We start from the raw sequence: 19445 nt of genomic DNA, 5'->3' as shown, positions 1-19445 counted from the left end.
AATTATTTAGAGTGAGTAGTTGCTTTTGACCTCCTGACTACACTATTTTTTTTTTTTTTTTTTTACGGTACGCGGGCCTCTCACTGTTGTGGCCTCTCCCGTTGCGGAGCACAGGCTCTGGACGCGCAGGCTCAGCGGCCATGGCTCATGGGCCTAGCCGCTCCGCGGCATGTGGGATCTTCCCAGACCGGGGCACGAACCCGTGTCCTCTGCATCAGCAGGTGGACTCTCAACTACTGCGCCACCAGGGAAGCCCCTGACTACACTATTTTTAATGCTATATCCCACACTCCTCCTTTAATGCATGTGACAATGATAGAATCCAGACACACAGACTCCACAATTTGAAAGTGGTGGCTTCCTTTATACAAAAGAGGCTAGATCTAGGGATACCTTCCAAAATAAGGAGCACAAAGACAATTACATGGGGTTGAACATTCTTTGAGAAATTCTTTTCTGGCTTCTTATAGTGGGGCCAGAGAATACAGACTTTCTATAATGTCCCAGGTAATTTAAAATGCTATATGAATTTTAAAAAGGAACCAGTGGAGTGAAAAGAGAAGGTAAATATTTATCACTGAAAATAAAATTCCTAATTATCACCATAAGAGAATAATGTGGCTGTCTGGGAAAAAAAAAAAAAAAGCTAAAGTAATGGCTTTAGTCAGTAAAATCAATTTAATTTTCAACACTTTGGCAAAGACTATCTTTAACTTCAAAGTAAGTTATTTTGTTTTCCAATGACAACAGATCAAAATATCATCAAAAGAAACGAAGCAGCTAATTCTCCTAATGACTAACATGCAAAGAGTTAAGATACTTACAGATATAGTAAGAGTTTCATTCTTGTGGTCAAAATTCATTTTTCCACAATAGGCCCGCTGAGATAGTAAGTTGTCAAAGTACAATTTGCATCGTAAAGTCAAACACCTTGAAAAAAGAAATTGGGCATATTAAAAAGATTGCAGAGAGAAAAACAAAAAAGATTACAGAGATACAGAACTGTATATTCAGCATGATCTTCACACCAGCATGTAAGGCCAGATGAACATATGCCAAGATGTTAACACTGGTGCCCATTTAATAGGTAAAATTTTAGATGATTTTTGCCTGTGTCTTTATATTTCATTCATGTCTCCACATTTTTACCACTTCATTTCCTTTTATAATAAACAAACATCTATAAAATAAATAAAGATGTCATCCCACATACAATGAAACCCATTATACGACAGTCAGTCCATATGAATGTATCAATCATTCAACTAATTTATATATCACCCTAATACAGAAGACATGAATCTTGTCCTTGAGAGGATTCAACTCTAGTAGTGTTAAGATAATGGTAAACTGCCTATTCATTTGCCTGTCTCCTCCTAACTTTACAGTAGCAAAAAGGGCAAAGGCAATCTCTTAATCATGTTGTATCTGTAAGACCTTACGCACTGTCTAGCACAACGTGAACTTCACTTATTTGTCATATGGCATTTGCTGTAAGGAAGAGCGTTCCCTTCTTCCTCATTTATTTACTTACCACCTTTCTATTTATAAGGATGCAGTCACAGATTCTTATTTTATTCATTGGGTTATCATCCATTACTGTTCTTATTTATTTTGGTCTTCAAATTGTCCCAGATTTTGCCAGTGGAGCCCCTCCAAGCTGCCTGCGTCCTTTTATCACGACTCCACGTTTCTGGGGGGCACTTCCTTATGTTCCGGCATAGCAAGAGGCCCATCTATACCTTCCCTGCTCTGCTCTGGTTATCATCAGCCATTTCTCAAAGGAGCCTTGATTCCTTTTGTTGGGGAATGGTATTTAGAAAATAAGATCTAGGTGACAGGTGACTGGCTATTTTTCTTAACATCTTTGCTCCTTAATGAGTCTAAGGCTCCTTTCTTCAGAATAACTATCGCTTTATTCTTTTCCCTCCCAATTCCCTTCCTAAACTGTATTAAATCTCCACATTAGAAAATACTGGTAGTCTGAGTTTTCTTTTGCTGCCACAACTATTGCTAGCTGGTTTTCAGAATTTTCTGTTAACTTTTCTTTCTTTCAATACTGATATGTATTCTTCAATTGCTTCCACTCATGGGATGACTAAAAGAGACTGTCCTCATAAAATGGCAAGGTTCTCCAGTGTAAAGGGATAAACAACTTTAAAAACTTGACCATTTTTATTGTCCTCCCAAGATTGGATAAACAATATAAAACATGTCAGTGGTGAAGAAACATATCAAGATAATAAAATAAGTAAGACCAATACCTTTACAGAAAATATTCTAAAATTTTCTGAATAACAATATGAAAACGAACCCTACTGCTTCTGGAAAAGACACAGTAATAGGCATTAGATTTATTCTTCTGCGTGAAACAACTAGAAAACTGGACAAAATCTATGAAACAAGAGTTTTTGGACTCTGGACATCAGACATCGCAGACAGTTCCAGTCAAAACAATCTCTGAAAGATGGGAAACAAACAAATTGAGCCCTGTGAATGCCCCAAATTACTTTTATGTTGAGAGAAAAGGGGAGTGGAAACCCAAGCAGAGTCCAGAAGTCTTCCTGTTTAGGAGTCTGCGGTGGCCAAGGCACCTCCAGTTCACGAAGCAGAGTGCGGGAAAGAGGGCAGCACAGAGAGAGTTCTAGAGGACCACAGAGGCGGGTGGGAGAGCCTCAGGCTGAGTAGCCTCCTCATCAGTGTCAGTGTGAGGATACTGCCCGAGGCTGGTGAGAGAAACACCCAACAGAAGCAGAAACAACCCCCAAGGTCACCCAGAGCCAGGAATAGTTCATATTCCCAAAGGCACGAGTGGAATAACCTCACAACATATCAATAGAGGACCCAGAAGAACGCAGCTTCACAGGTTGGAAAAAAATCAGTCCTTCACCAAAGCCTGCTCTGGTCCCACCTAACAAAACTGCAGGGCAGCTTCAAGAGGATAAAATTAAAAACTCTTTAAGTCAAGTCCTAATAACATGCATATAAAACTGAAATACACATTTCAAGAACTAAGCTATAGTTTAGTTAAGGCATATGGTCAAACATGCAAAGCCTGTTTCTCATTACGGCTTTATTTGAATTTCCCCATACGTACTAGAGCTAAATTTTAAAAAAATTTCTATAGTCCTAAGATTATAGTTTTTGGTATAAGTACAGTTAAAATGCATGTTACTGAGGGAATGTCATGGGGAAAATAGAGGTTAGGTGGAAAGACTAGGGCTGCCTTGGATCCAAGTATATCAGAGGGCAACCCTACCCTATAAACTGTCCTTTATTTCTGTTGCTTGTGATTTTAGCTGAGGTTAACTTATCTCTGTCAGTCTGCACATTTCTGGGTATATTAATGACATCCAGTTTTGCTGATCCTGTATTCATTCATTCAACCAATATATATCAAGTTTCTACTATATTTCAGGCACAGTAGTAGGTACTGGGGATACAACAGCAAACAAAACATAGATTCTGCATCCATGGAGCTACACCATTCTAGTAGATCATGGTAATCAACTGAGAAACTGCCTTAACATGTCCTATCAAAGCTCGTATGCCTTAAGAACATGCAATGTCCAAGAGTGAAACAGTCTGTTAACAGAACCAATGAGCTTCCAAATGACCCATTTAAGCACAGACTGAACAGCCATCTATGAGTTACCCAGTAAAGCATATCTAATGCAGTTTAAGTTTAAACAGCTCACTATAGAAGTCCCTTGAAATCCAGGATCCCAAGCACTACCACCATTTCTTTTCTGAATAAATCATGCAAGTTCTTTTAATTTTATTTTATTATTTATAAGGGAGAATGTGAAAACAAAGAAAAAACAAAAATGTACAATATGTGGTAATATTTTTTAATTCACTTACCTTCTAAATTGTTGATATGTTTTATATCTATGGGTCATTATTTCTTCCAGTAATTTAATAAACCTTTTTAAAGTCCTTACTTTGTTATCCAGATCAAGATAGGTTTCTCTTGCCTCTTGATATTGCCTATTTTATGAAAAAGAATGTTAAGTAAATAAATGCCATTCAATGAAACATAAAGTAAAATCTCAACTGTATTTAATAGGAAGAACTGGGAGCACAGGGAGCGCTGAGAGGGCCCAGCAGTAGCAGGTTTCATAAATCTCCAGACAAGTACACGGCCAGAATGCGAGCGTGCTGCCCTCCCTGGGCAGAGCTGCTAGCAGGGCTGGGCAGAAACGAAGCGCAAGCCCTAGAGACGGCAGAGAAAGTGAGTGAAGACAGTGCCCAAGTGGGGCCCAGAGGGGCGGATCGTAAGAGAATACCAGCAAATACAGATCCTCTAGCAAGGAAGGAATCACACCGGAAGGCAAGAAATGTTCCCCTTAGTGACAGATGCCCGTGCAGGAACAGAAGAACACAGGTTGGGCGTTAGGATCCCCCCAGCCCCAGCCTGAACAAGACAAGGTCAAAGAGGCCGGGAAGACATGGCTTCTCAGAGTGCTACTGTGGAGGCAACAGCTCATTGCTGTAGTGAGGGAGAGAAAGATCCTGACAAAGGATGAAGGGTGAACCCTGGCCAAGGCTCTCAGTGATCCGTCCCATCCTCCTTCCAATGTCCAGTCCCAGAAAATCCAACCAATTAAATAACGAATAATGAAAAAAGCACAGACAAAGCACACATACAAAGATATTTATGGGGGGGGGAAAGCACTGGGAAAGAGCAGCAAAACTCTCTCTACAGACAAAGAAAACTTATTACAACAATGTTGTCACAAAGCAGATTAAAACTGTAATTGAACACGATAAATTAAAACAAAAGAAAACAAAACAAGACACAAGTGCTACCAGGAAGGAATACCTCAAAGCAGAAATGAAAGAACTGAAGGAAAAGATAAATCGAAGAATTCAAAGCTAACCGACAGGTAAACAACAACAGGTTACAAACAGACAAGAGGAGGAGAAGCATGAACTTGCAGAACCCAAGGTGGGGCAAGGGAGTGTAGACAAAAAGAAAAAAAAAAACAAAGACATGAGACAAAATGAGATGATGCATAGAAACAAACAGACAACACAGAAAACATCAACAGACAGATGAGAAATGAGAAAAACAAACAAAACAGGAAAAAAACCCAGATAAAATGGTTAGACTAGAGAAGAATGGTTAACTAGAGAAGAAAAAGTACATGCAACATATGTATAACTGAAGACCTCTAAAAAAGAACACTAGACAACAGAAAATACTTAAAAGTAAAATACCAGAAAACTTTTAAGAAGTAAGACTTAAATCGATATGTTTAAAAAAAAAAGCACTGTGTATACCAAGGAAAGGATCACAGAATTTGACATTCTGGATAAGTTATAGAACTTAACAGATGAGCATCATCAAACACAGGTACTCAGGAGAATGAGGATTTTACACTAGGCTAAACTCTTTCAAACTCAAAAGCTAGAGACAAATAGTTTTAAACTTGCAAAAATATAAAAAATATTACTCCTATGGCCATTCTAAAGGAAACAATTAGAGGACCAATAACTTTTCAAATGGCTAAACAGCCATTTGGAAAAAGATAAAATACATTCCTCACATCAAAAATATTCACAGATGGGCTTCCCTGGTGGCTCAGTGGTTGAGAGTCCGCCTGCCAATGCAGGGGACGCGGGTTCGTGCCCCGGTCCAGGAAGATCCCACATGCCGCGGAGCAGCTAGGCCCGTGAGCCATGGACGCTAGGCCTGCGCGTCCGAAGCCTGTGCTCTGCAGCTGGAGAGGCCACAACAGTGAGAGGCCTGCGTACCGCAAAAAAAAAAAAAAAAAATCACAGGAAAAGAAATATAAATAAACGGTCCTTAAGACATGAAAAGATGTTAACCACATTTAATAGAAGTGAAATGCAAATTAAAATTACACTGAGGTGTATATATATATTTTTAGGAAATATATCTATCAGCAAAAAGAATCTAAGATAATCACACATTGTTTAGGCTGTGGGGAAACAAGCACTCATTGCTGATAGGAGTGAAAAAAGAGTACAATCCCTAGAAAGGGGACTCTGCCAAAATGGAGTTTATCCTATTAAAAAAACAAAAACCAAAAACCCGAATTTATACAAAATAATGCATGTATAAAATTATTTGTTGTGTACCACCATTTATAATAGCAAAAAATCAAGTTAAAACTCAACTATCCATCAGTAGGAGATGACTAAATACTGTGAAACATAAAAACACAATGAGAAAATGCCTATGTACTGATATGGAAAGATCTACAAAATATATCATTAAATCAAAGAAAGCAACCTAAAACAGTTTAGTGTACTACTTTTTGTATCTGCAAGGATAAAAACACATACTCATATCATCTTGACTTTGCATACAGAAACACTGAAAGCATATTTAATAAATTAATTTAATAAACGTGAAAAATTCATTGTCTGCCCTTTCACATTATATTTTTAAAACATGTAAGGTATTACCTATTTTAAAGAAAAACTTCTGTTACTATTTTTGTTTCTTCCCCTTTTTCCCCAGTTTGTGAAAACAGAATTGAGATCACTCCTGTTCCCTGCCTTTTTTAATATGAAAAATTCTTCATAAAGTTTAATAGCTATAATTTTCTACTGTAATTCAATCATTATCATCCAGTTACACAATATTTCTAATTTTTTAGTGTTATACAAACTACTATGTATAAAATAAATAAGTTACAGGAATATATTGTACAGCACAGGGAATATAGCCAATATTTTATAATAACTATAAAGGGACTACAATCTATAAAAATTCTGAATCACCATGTTGTACACCTGAAATACAATATTATAAATCAACCATATCTCAACTAAAAAAAAATACTACTGCTGCAATAAACATCCAAGTACAAATTGTTTTTTTCATTTTGGATTATAACAACAAAATTACTTGGCCAAATTGAAATTTTTAAAGGTGTTTAACATAAACTACCTTAAAACTTTTCAGAAAGACTAATAACAATAACATCTAACATATTATGTATCCTATACATTGTTTATTATGGGTTACCTCATTTAATCTTCATAACAACTCTATAAGGTAAGTACTATAATTATACCCATTTTATAGATGAGAAATTTGAGGTTCAGAGCAATTAGATAACTTTCCAAAGTCAGTTTAGTAGGTAACAGAATTGCAATTCAAACTGAGGTACTCTTGGCTTCAGAACCCGTGCTCTAACTAAACTAGAGCTTCCATTTTCACAAGTAATATAAAAATATCCATTTCACTGAAATCTCACTGACATGAAATATGTGTTCTTTTCATCTTGATATATATGAAAATGGCTTCTAATTGTTTTGCTTTGCATTTCTTTGATTACTTCTGAAGCTGAATATCCTCATGTCTATATGAATCTTACAGGTATAAAAATGGCAACTATGTTAAAATGTCATTCTGTAATGAGTTCTGTAATAATTCCGAAGGAAAAAAGTTTATTATTAATAATACATGTATGAAAGGCTAGTTTAGCTATAACTATACGCCATAGCAACACTTTACCCAAATTTAAGATTTACATATAAATGTTATTTTTTTCTCACTATTATATATCTATGGATAATATCATAAAGTAGAAAAGCGAGCAACCACTTACCTCATTATTTCCTCTCGATCTCCATGACTAGCATGTTCTGCCTGTATCTTTTGTCTTAATCTATTAATTTCTTTGTCTAGAATTGATGCAGATTTTTTTACTTCTATCCGCTCTGGGCAGATTTGTCTTGCTTGTGACATTTTCTCCTAAGATAACAGATGTTTAACTTTAAAACTCTTCTTTGATATAACAATTCACTGTACTACTTGTGCCAAAGTATGCAAAATAGAATTCTGAACTTATGTTTAAGAAATGTATTTTAATTACGTTTAATATCACTGTTGTTCTAAGCTTTATATTGAGAATACGGTCCAGAGTTGTCATAATCTTTAAGAGAAAATTGCATTGGTGTACATAACTTTAATAATTTGTAAGAGCTCCATAACTTCCTAGTGAAACAAATTTCAAGTAGCAGTTATGAAAGGTTTGGCACCCAGGGTGCTGAGGTCAGACATGGATTCTGAACATCAAGTAGTACTGAAAACACAAAGACCCTCGTGTTTGTAACGTATTAAACATAGTATTTATATTCACGACATTTGTAGTACAGTAAGTTTTAAACAAGTAGGGAAGTGAATTACAGAGTTTAAATCATTTTCCTAAGACATGTAAAAGCAAAGCTGGAATTCATCTCTTTTAGGTTAAACCACGGTTGCCCTCAACTTACTCTCCTCTAAAAACAGGGCTGCTGCTTTCAGTTGTCAACAAAGGTTATCTAGTAAGTGGGGGCTGAACTGCAACCCAGCTCACACCCAAGTTACTCAGAGGCAGGGGAGCATTTTTCTGACATGAAGCTGTATGCACTTGCCAAGCTGGGCATTTAAGGAACTATTTCAGCAGAGGGAGAGCCATTTTCCAAATCACTCAGTGACACTACATGGGGCTGTTACAGTGCTGCCTAAAGTCCTCTTCATGTTGATCTAAGAAGTCCCCACACTCTGAGAGTCCCTCAGTCTTCTCCTCTGTTGATTCACTGAAACAGCTGTTACTTCATACAAAACAGTCATCAGACAACATGTCTATGTTTGGAAAACATGACATTAGGAAAACACACTTTAATAATCATGACTAAGGGTGTAAACAAAACATTTAAAAAAATGATGGATAACCTCTAGTTCTTTTTCTTTCATATCTAATTCTCGTTTCTTTTTATTTAAAGTATCCAAGTGTTCTTTTTGCTTGTCTTCATAATGCCGTTTCCCTCGTTTTTGGTTATCCACTTCGGAATCAGCAAGGTTTAATTCATCCTGTTTAAATAAAACCAAAATAATCTATAAAGATTACTTTAAAAAATTATCAGCATAGGCATAAACTAATTGACAACTCAATAAAGTGGACAGGATTATGCTGCTTTAAGAGGCAAGTGTTATTAAGTTCATATCCATATGTTTCTGAAGAGAAGTGAGGAGTTTCCCAAATTGAGAAGTCACATTATCATATTAAAGTTCTTGTATGAAGTCTCCATACCTTATGGTGATCTCAACTTTATTTTGGTAAACAAGGCAGTTTCCTGGGAAGCTATGTTAGCCTGAAAAGACTTAAAACAATGTAAGTGTTGTATATTACAGAGGTATCTGACAGGCGAAACCTGGTTTTAAAAAAAGGTGAATTGGGGTGGAGGAGGAAAAGATGTGAAGAAATTTAACACTGACTTATTTGGTCATCATTTCTGGAGGTGTAACCTCATAATTTTGAGAACAAAATATAACTGTAAAGAAGCTATCCAAAGATCACTTTAAAGGGAAACAGTAGTAAACTATAAGGTAAAGATGCATACTGTAACGCACAGCAACCACTGGGAAAAAAACAAAAAAACAAAAATTGTAGCTAAACAAACTAGTAGAGGAAATTTTAAAAAGGAACACTAAAAATTACTTGGCTAATCCCAAAAGAAAGAAATAAAGAGAAGAAATACAAACAAGAACAAATAACAGCTAACCATTACTTTTAGGACGAAATATCAAGTGCTTTCTTTCTTTTTTTTTTTTTTTTGCGGTACGCGGGCCTCTCACTGTTGTGGCCTCTCCCGTTGCAGAGCACAGGTTCCGGATGTGCAGGCTCAGCGGCCATGGCTCACGGGCCCAGCCACTCCGCGGCATGTGGGATCCTCCCGGCCAGGGCACGAACCCGTGTCCCCTGCAGTGGGAGGCGGACTCTCAACCACTGCGCCACCAGGGAAGCCCAAAAGATGATTTATTAAAAGTGCTATATTTAAAATAATATAGATGAAAGAGAAGATCAAGAGCTCTGGAAAAATCCATCACTCAACTCTTCTAAGTACTCAAAATATAGCTCTAATCACCGTAAAGATGCCAACGCTGAAGACACATGAGAAAGGTTAAAAAAATTAATTCATGAAATGTAAATGGAAACAAAGAAGTATTTCTAAATGTTAAATATATCACTTTGGGCCTCCCTGGTGGCGCAGTGGTTGAGAGTCCGCCTGCCGATGCAGGGGATACGGGTTCGTGCCCCGGTCTGGGAGGATCCCATATGCCGCGGAGCGGCTGGGCCCGTGAGCCATGGCCTCTGGGCCTGCGCGTCCGGAGCCTGTGCTCCGCAACGGGAGAGGCCACAACAGTGAGAGGCCCGCATACCGCAAAAAGAAAAAAAAAAAAAAAATATCACTTTGTACCTGTGATTTTGTGTTCATGTATAATTAAATTAGTAGACCTAATGTCAAGTACACATTTTGATTATTTTGCCTAATAATTTCATATATGAATGGCGACTAAAATATATTTTCCTTTGTTACTGGATTTTTCCCTTGTTATGGGAATCTGCCTTCTATTTGAGTACATGCAATAAACAAATTTCTTTAAAGGAGGCATAGCCTAGTGAAAAGATTTTATTTAGAAGATGGTATATATATATACATAGCCAGCAATCGCGGCAGCTTTCTCAAATACTGATATACAGATTGACTTCTTTATCATCAATTTGGATGTTTTAAAAAATATACAGATTTCCAAACTCCACCTTTGGAGATTCTGTTTTAGTAGGCTGAGAATCCCTGAATCTCAATTTTTAAAATGGCTCTTGACCTAATAACCACCGAATTAAATTTTAGTCCGTTTGTTTTTTGAGCCTAGTACTGGACGTACACACTATGATGGTAATGTTCAGCCTCAGGAATCACAGTTATAAGGAAAAAGAAACTAACACAAACCAAAACAACAGCACCAAGGAAGGCAGAATATTTGGAGATATCCCGAAAAGAAAAAGAACATGTGAAGTATCTAAACATTTCAAGTATTTACCTCATATAAAAGAATAGATTTAGGCTATTTGCTGACCTAAGGCTACAATTTACTGCATCTTGTTTGTACTGCTAAAAATAACTATCACCCAAGGTGGACACTTAATAATATACAGCTTTTATAGCAGAGTTCTATTAAAAATAAAAACATTGTTATATGGAGTAGGGAGATACTCTGTTCCTTTACTTTGAGGAGAATAAAAAAAATGGGTGCAATTTACATAGTAGGAGATACTACAGTTAGAAATTGCAATACCTTATGAAACAGAATGGTTGAACAGTAAATTTTCGAATCACTTTTGGTAGAAACTTTCAAAATAAATATGTCCACATTTGCTTTAGGGAACCAAATCAGCTTTCTAGAGCCAAAGGGGTCAATTATATCAGGGCAGATTTGTGCTGCTTAATCTTTTCTCCTAGCAACTTTAGAAAGGGAAAGACTTGACTTATAAAATAGGATGAAAAGAATTTAATGTTCTTTTCTCCACGTTTATCATGGCTTTTGACTTGTCCTTATATATTTAATAAATTTATATCATAGGTAGCATCAAACTTAAAACTAAAAAGGAACCAAGAGAGTATTTCTTTTAATTTCATTTTGTTCATGGTGAAACAGAGACTTAGAGATATTAAAAGCCAGTTAGTGACACTCATCCTGGTTTTGGGGTGAGGACTAGGTTGGATTAGATCTAATATTAATTCTGATGTAGCCCTAGAAAGTTCAGCCTTTAAAATGACAGGCTGAGATGCTAGAAGGGAAAGAATCACTGAAAAATTTTATTCTCTTTGATGCCTAGATAACCAATTTTAGTTACCCGACAACATTAGATAAATTGCTACAGTATGTATTATAGCCACTTGCTTCATATAACTCTACATCAATTATGAGGTTTTAAAAAGCTATAGATCATTAGATCTTGGAATTTTCAAAAGCATAGTCAGCCTCAATCCAAATAAACACTCATTATCTCTATCAGAAACTGAGAGGCCCTCCTACTCCAAAATGCAGACCATCATTTTTGATGTAGGTCATGCTCCGTGTACAAAAAATTTAATTTGTAACTAAAGCATTAAGTTTGCAGTGTAAATCAAAATAAACTGTTCAAAGGGAGAAAAATGTTGAAATCTTATGCGAAGATTTCAATGACTACATATTTGAACAGAGTATTCCACTCCTCACCACTCCTCTGACACAAAATGAACAAACATCCTGATAGCAAACAGATTATATTTAGAAGCTGCCAATATATCACAAAGACAGTTTCTGAGGAATTAAATTCTCTTGTTAGCCAAATATTCTTGGTCCTGTTGTTACCTATTGGGATGGCTGTTGGGATGTGATATTGCAAAGGAAAACCCTCTTGGCTACTGGCTGACTGCATGCAGGTTTACTGAAGGACTCATCTAGCTTTCACTTATTTGCAACCAAGGCAAAGAACTTAAGACCAAGAATTCTTACTGCCTTCTGCCCATATTTTCTGCTCTTGAACTTATCTACGCACTCCCAATTCCAGGAGTTGCGTTAGCCTACACATCCCTAAAAGAACAGAACACAGCTTATCTTTCATTGTTTGTTTTTAATTTTAAGCTATCTGGGACAATTGGGGTGCTAATTATTTCTTTTCCTATATTGTTTTAGCATACTTTATCATTTTAAGTTTCCCTGCTCAATCCTTCACCCATTTAAAATTTTCTATTACCTCATCTTTGTTTTAACTTCACTGCTCTAATTTCTGAGTTTTGAATTCTCTCTCTCCTATTCTTGACAGTTTTCATACTTATTTTATTTCTTCTTATTCTATTTTCTTTTAAAAACTAATTTTGTCTTCTTTTTTATCTTGGACTTTTTGTGTTTTTAATTCTAATTTCCTGTAGTAACTACTATTTGTCTTTTCAATAGTATCCTTAATACTTTTTTCCTTCCTCACAACTTTATTATTAAAATTTTTTATTCTCTTAATCAGTAATTTATCACTCTATTTTCCCATTTTTTATTCTTATCTCAAACAGAAAAAAAGTAAACCACCTTGCATTACAACAGCAGGCAGGAATCACAGCTCTATGGAAAGCAGCTATAGAGAGGCCACCGCAAACAGAGAAAAGTTGTTTCTGCTCGGCTCCTCCTCTAACTTCCTTTAATAAATTATGTTTTCTAAAATTGTCAATGGAGACAATTACAGTAAAGTTCATATGCATACAAATTCTTTAAAAAATTTTAAATATCTAAATACATTTTGATTCAAAGGGGTAGTTTTCCTGCAAAAAAAGGGGGTTATATCATCAATAAACCTTTCTCCTCTTAAAACATACTATTAATTCTTCTCAATGTCTTATAAATAAAATTTGAGGTTTCGAGAATAATTGAGCTATTCATAAAAATGAGAATGATAGTAAGCTACTTGACAACAAAGCTATTAAACATGATGCAATTTACAGACTTTAATTGTTAAATAACTTTATTTCCCTAATTTGGTTCCAAAAAGTATGTGCTTTAAAAAAAAAAAAAAAAGCCGATTGAATTCTAGTTGGAATATAATGCAGATATGTTAATAAATGGGAATTGGGTAGCATTTTATTTCAAGCTGGCTTTTATATCAACTAATTCTTCAGCTATTGAGGAAAAGTGGGACAAGAGAACAGATAAGCACAGAAACAGTATAGACAGATAAGATGTCCGGCCTCTAGTTCTCAAAGAAGAAAAAAATCTCACAAAATAAAAAGGTAACAAAAGCTGTAATCTTCTGGGGGGGTCAGAAATTTGGCAATTTATTCTCTTTAAAGGCGTGAGCAGAGTGTTTAATTCTAATTGATCTAATGATGAAAAGTTGGTTTACAGCCCGGTTTTATACAGTTACATTTACATTTAGCCATAAATTCTGCTGAGGCAGTATCTAGTCGGTATACCGCGTATATAAAACCGAAGCATAAAAAATATATATAGTAGAGTAACAATAAGACATACCTGGGCCTCCCTGGTGGCGCAGTGGTTGAGAGTCCGCCTGCCGATGCAGGGGATACGGGTTCGTGCCCCGGTCTGGGAGGATCCCATATGCCGCGGAGCGGCTGGGCCCGTGAGCCATGGCCGCTGGGCCTGCGCATCCGGAGCCTGTGCTCCGCAACGGGAGAGGCCACAACAGTGAGAGGCCCACATACCGCAAAAAGAAAAAAAAAAAATAAAAAAAAAAAAATAAAAATAAAAAAAAGACATACCTTGAGTGGATCTGCTAGCTCTGATAGCTGATTAATTTTCTGTTTAATTGCATCATACTTGTTTTCCACTTCTGTTTTCAGACTTCTAAAATGTTCCATATTCTCTTTTTGTTGTTCCATGTTTTTCTCAACCATTTTCATTTTGATTTTATTTTCTTGAGCTTCGTCTTCCTGGCAACATTTACAGAGCATACAGAATTAATTAAAACACTTTTAAGTAATCAAATGGAAAAACAGTACAAACAATTCTAGAAGAGGAGAAACTATAGGCTACAAGTAAATCAGATTAAAGACAAATACGAAGAACAAGTTATGATATTTTCATACTCTTAATGGTAAATTAGGAGGTAGAAGAAATAGGTTCAAAAATAGAAAAGGATTACATTTAGAAGACAAACTACATTGTGCTCGAGGTCATAATCAAAAGGGGTAACTTTTATTCTTATCTACTCACTTTTTCTTTCAAAATATAATGTATATAAATATATATCTTATGCCAGACAATGTGTTAGATGCTGAGTAAACAAAAATAAACAAGACACAGTCCATACCTTTAAGAAATTTAGTCTATCAATAAAAGTAATGAAAGCAGAAAAACACTAAGAGGAAAACCAGATTACTAATAAAAAATGAAGACAAATTCTTATTAGAGTAAAGCTCTATCAGTGCAGGGACTTGATCTGTTTTGTTCACTGTTGTGTCCCTCAGCATTTAACATGATGCCTGGTAGAGAGTAGACAATTGGTAAAAACTGATTCATTTTAACAAGACTCTGCAATCTATCTAATTCACTACTTATGGTAACACAGAGAGCTAAGCTGAATGTCATAAAAAGATGTCTAAGAGAAATTAAAATAGACTAACAAATATGCGGTAAGTTAAAACCATTAACTTGGAAAAGAGAAAATAATGCAAAGAGACCAACTTCAACTGACTAAAAGATATCACTAATATTGATACTGATTAATTCTGAAAAAAACTATGCTAGGTAGTTTGGTTTGAGAGGGCACTATTTACATAATAAACTCTGATAAAGTTTTATTTTATGTATCAACAGAAGAAGACAAAACCAATTACAACGCATGCAAGTTACATATACAAAATATTAAGGAACTTGAAGGCCATACACCAGGTAGTTTCTACCTTATTTGTAAATGGATATAGCAATCATAAAAAGTAGCCTCAAAAAAGGATTTTTTTATAAAGCTGAGAGTAGATACTCTTAAATTAAATGACAGATTTGTCCTTTAACATTACATTTAAATTGAGGAAAAGAGTCTTACCAAGGTTGCAATATCTACAGACTGGTGTTCTTCTATATTCTCAAGTTCCCGAATTTCAGAAATACTTCTTCTTATTTTCATCTTTTGAAAAACAGTATTTAGATTTTAGTAATTAGAAATAAATGAAAAATAAAAACAAAAACCCTGGAGAAGGATGTATTAATCAACAAAGTTCTACTCTGCTTTATGTTACAGAAGGATTCCATAGTTAATGAAAGAGACACATTAGTATTAAATGAACCAAAGAAATGTATGTATAAAGTCTGCCTTGATCACCATTATTGCTAATCCACTCTCATGCAAAGCAGATATAAGTACTCCACCTTAGCATTTAAAATGATGACAGTGTTGAGTCCACAGAGAAAGTACTTTCCTGAAACATCCAGTCTCAAGTTATGGAAAGATTACTCCAGTGGTTCTTTTTTTTTTTTTTTTTTTTTGCGGTACGCGGGCTTCTCACTGCCGTGGCCTCTCCCGTTGCGGAGCACAGGCTCCGGACGCGCAGGCTCAGCGGCCATGGCTCACACGCCCAGCCGCTCCGCGGCATGTGGGATCCTCCCGGACCGGGGCACGAACCCGTGTCCCCTGCATCGGCAGGCGGACTCTCAACCACTGCGCCACCAGGGAAGCCCAACTCCAGTGGTTCTTAAAGTCCAATCCCACTATCTCCTGGGTGTCTCTGAGACTCTTTCAGAGGGTCCATGAAGTCAACACTATTTTCATAAAAACACTAAGGCATTATTATTTATTTATTTAAAAGCCTTTTTAAAAAAAATTTATGTTATTTTATTTATTTTTGGCTGTGTTGGGTCTTTGTTGCTGTGCTCAGGCTTCTCATTGTGGTGGCTTCTCCTGTTGCAGAGCACGGGCTCTAGGCGCGCAGGCTTCAGTAGTTGTGGCATGCGGGGTCAGTAGCTGGGGTTCGCGGGCTCTAGAGCGCAGGCTCAGTAGTTGTGGCGCACAGGCTTAGCCGCTCTCTGGCACGTGGGATCTTCCCGGACCAGGGCTCGAACCCGTGTCCCCTGCACTGGCAGGCAGATTCTTAATGCCTGCGCCCCCAGGGAAGCCCGGCATTCTTTTTTTTAAGACCAAGTTTACTATCTATTTCTTACAGGTGTGCAGGAGGTTTATAGCTATGACGTGTAATATTGCAACAGACGGATTACAGAAGCTGATATGACAGTTCAGGTGCATTTTATTAAGCCAGATGTTAGAGATTTAAAAAAATATAAAAAACGTCAATCTTTTTACTATATCTTTTTGGTTTTGGAAAATAGTTATTTTTCATACAAATGTTACTTACGTTAACACATAATGTACTTATTATTTTTAAATGAATTAATAAACATTCTTAAATTTTGCTTTAAGTTTTAATAGTATGAATACTGATAGATAAAACCCAAACAAGCAAAAGCTCTTTTAAGAGTGTAAAGGGGCTTGAGGCCAAAATAGTTGAGAACTATTCGTCTAACTAAGTGAATGTTAAGACCTTAAAAATAACTTGGAAATGATTAAGGTGAGAAAAGAAATGATGTTTTTTACCTTTAACTCTTTATAATGTAGTTGGCACCGTCTAAGAAGTTCTTCATTCTGTTTAATATCCTTTTCAAGGGCAGACAAATGTTGCTGAAGATTTGATATCTGGGCTTTCTTATTTTCAACCTCATTCTCCAAGTCACTTAATAGAGAAGAGAGGGTACAAAAATACTTTAAATTTACTTCTGAATATTACAAATATTTAGATCTTTACAAAGAAAGCCCTATTTTCAATAGCTTTTTTTTGCAAAACCTATGCAGTTAAACCAGTTCTGTATTCCTACCAAGTAATTCATAACATGAAAATACAGAGGTTTCAAAAAACATCTTCTAAACTGGAATTAAATTTTACTTACTTCATTGGTAAGTATTTATGATTTATCTGTGGTAGGCATTGTGCACAGTGATAGGCAGAGGTAGAAAAAAAAATTAAGGCATAAAGGAATCAAACAAAAAGGCAAAACGTCAGGAAATAAACCATAACATTGAAATGTGAACAGGACACTGCACTATATGTCCACAATACCACGGGAACCTAAGAGTAAGTCTGGGAGAAGTGACAACTGACTTGTGTTCTCTTAAGTTTTCACCAGATGGACCATCTAGAGGAGAAGATGGAAAGAAATACACGAAGGCACAAAGAGGTGAAAAACGAATAAGACTGAAGGTCAGTAAAACTGAAGGTCAGCTCAACATTTTCTGTGGTGAATAAATGCTATGAATGTGTGGGGAGTGAAAGGGAAGGAGAGGAGGACAGTGAAAAGAGGTGGAGGATAAGGTCGGCAGATGCCAAAGCCATAGAGGGTCTCTATGCCAGCAGAGGCAACTGTCTTCAGAAGTGATCTTTTCCTGTCTCACTGACTCTGTCTTCTAAAACTCTGTGCCTGGTGGAAGAGAACCACCTGTGCAATTAAGAACAACTTTTCTCTGATAAAGAGTGTATGCCAGATTTCACTAAGATGCACATTTTTCCACATTTTAACATCTCTGAATTCTGAAATCATCTTCCAGTCAATGGTTCAACTATCAATACTTTTCTTTTTTACTGGTATATAAAATAATAGAACATCTTAAATTTGATGAACTATTAGAACTGTGCTACCTTGTGGAATTCTCAAAATTAAAAACAAAAACCAATGACGTTAGCTGAATGAATGATAAACAAATGATAAAATGAGAAAAAGGGGAGAGAAAGTGTGGTATTTCTGGTAAAAATGGAGCCAGATGCAAAAACTTTTTCAGAGCCATCTTTCATCAACAGGAACCTGCCAGTGCTGAGTTAATGAGGGTACAGAAAAGCATACTTCATATACTCATAGTGTGAGAGGGGATTAGGGAATCAATTGTTCTGTAGTCATTTGGCAATTGCTATTAAATGATCAACTTATATAATAACTAAATAAAATTTAAATACTTATTTTAATAAATATTAATAAATATTTATTTTAATAAATAAATAGCAATTGCTATTAAATGATCAACTTATATAATAATAAAATAAAATTTAAATATTTATTTATTTATTTAGGCTCACTTAATATTATTAAGTATTAAAAATATTAGTAATTGTTTAATGTTATTAAATATTTAAAATCAGGCCATAAATTGTATGTTAATAAAACAATGACAGTCATTTGGCAACAGCTATTAAAAAATTTTAAAATTCACATATCCTTTGACTCAGCATTTTCACCATTTAGAATTTAATCTATGCATATACTTTCAGAAGTATGCCAAGATACACATGTGCGTTCTCATTGCAGCACTGCTACAGTAGGAGAAAACCTCAGGTAACACGTATGTCCATCAACAGGAACTGGTCAGGCAGGTTATGGAACAGCCATACCAAGGGGCAGCTCTAAGTGTCCTGATATGGAACAATCTCCAAGATATAAGATTGAGAGACAAAAAGCAAGACACAGAAACCATATGCGTTCTTATACACAGCACAAATGGATGAACCTTGAAAACATTATACCTAAGTGGGGGCAAAGGGCTTCACTTTTCATTGCATTCATTTCTGTACTGTTTGAATTTTCTCACTACATGCCTATATTACTTTTAATCATTTTAAAAATGTCAACAGGGACTGTGGAGAGATGGAATTATGAGCTACTTTTGTTTTCCAATTTATATTTTCCGTATTTAAAAAACACCAGTGAATTTTTTTAAATTTCCAAATATCAGACAACTATCATATTGGTTCAGGTCAAAACAGATGACACAAATATCATTTAAGTATCATGATAACTTAGTATATTTTCAATCAATAAAGTTTATCAAGGTGAGAAACAATTTTTAAAAAACCAATGTTCACCTGGCTTTTAAAACAAAAGCTCTGTCCACTACACATTGATGCAAATATTTTAGCTAAAAATGAAGCCAATTATTAACTTCATAAATAAGTCTTAAACCATTACTACTAAAATGCTAGAATCAGGGATCCTGATTTGCTGCTGATACACTTACTACCTTTCCCAAGAATGTCATACTTTTTTTAAAGATGTGGAACACAAATGCACAAGGCATTTTTTGTTGAAAGAAAAAGCATGAATTACACACGTAACA

General features: G+C 35.8%; 1 protein-coding gene across 2 annotated transcripts in view; it reads right to left on the bottom strand.

Moving 5' to 3' along the window:
- SMC6 (structural maintenance of chromosomes 6) overlaps positions 1-19445 on the bottom strand; it is a 69624-nt gene that overhangs the window by 7299 nt on the left and 42880 nt on the right. For both annotated transcript variants that reach the window (XM_081254066.1, XM_081254065.1), the window contains 7 exons: positions 16884-17019; positions 15342-15422; positions 14059-14229; positions 8699-8836; positions 7590-7735; positions 3865-3990; positions 825-930 (listed from right to left, as the gene is read on the bottom strand). In XM_081254066.1, coding sequence (XP_081110192.1) covers positions 825-930; positions 3865-3990; positions 7590-7735; positions 8699-8836; positions 14059-14229; positions 15342-15422; positions 16884-17019 — 904 coding nt within the window. The remainder of the gene's footprint in view (positions 1-824; positions 931-3864; positions 3991-7589; positions 7736-8698; positions 8837-14058; positions 14230-15341; positions 15423-16883; positions 17020-19445) is intronic.

This window comes from Mesoplodon bidens (genome assembly GCF_964165515.1).
Source record: "Mesoplodon bidens genome assembly, chromosome: 14".
NCBI lineage: Eukaryota > Metazoa > Chordata > Mammalia > Artiodactyla > Ziphiidae > Mesoplodon > Mesoplodon bidens.
Note: the sequence above shows the minus strand (reverse complement) of the source record. Positions and strands in the feature narration are given on the sequence as shown.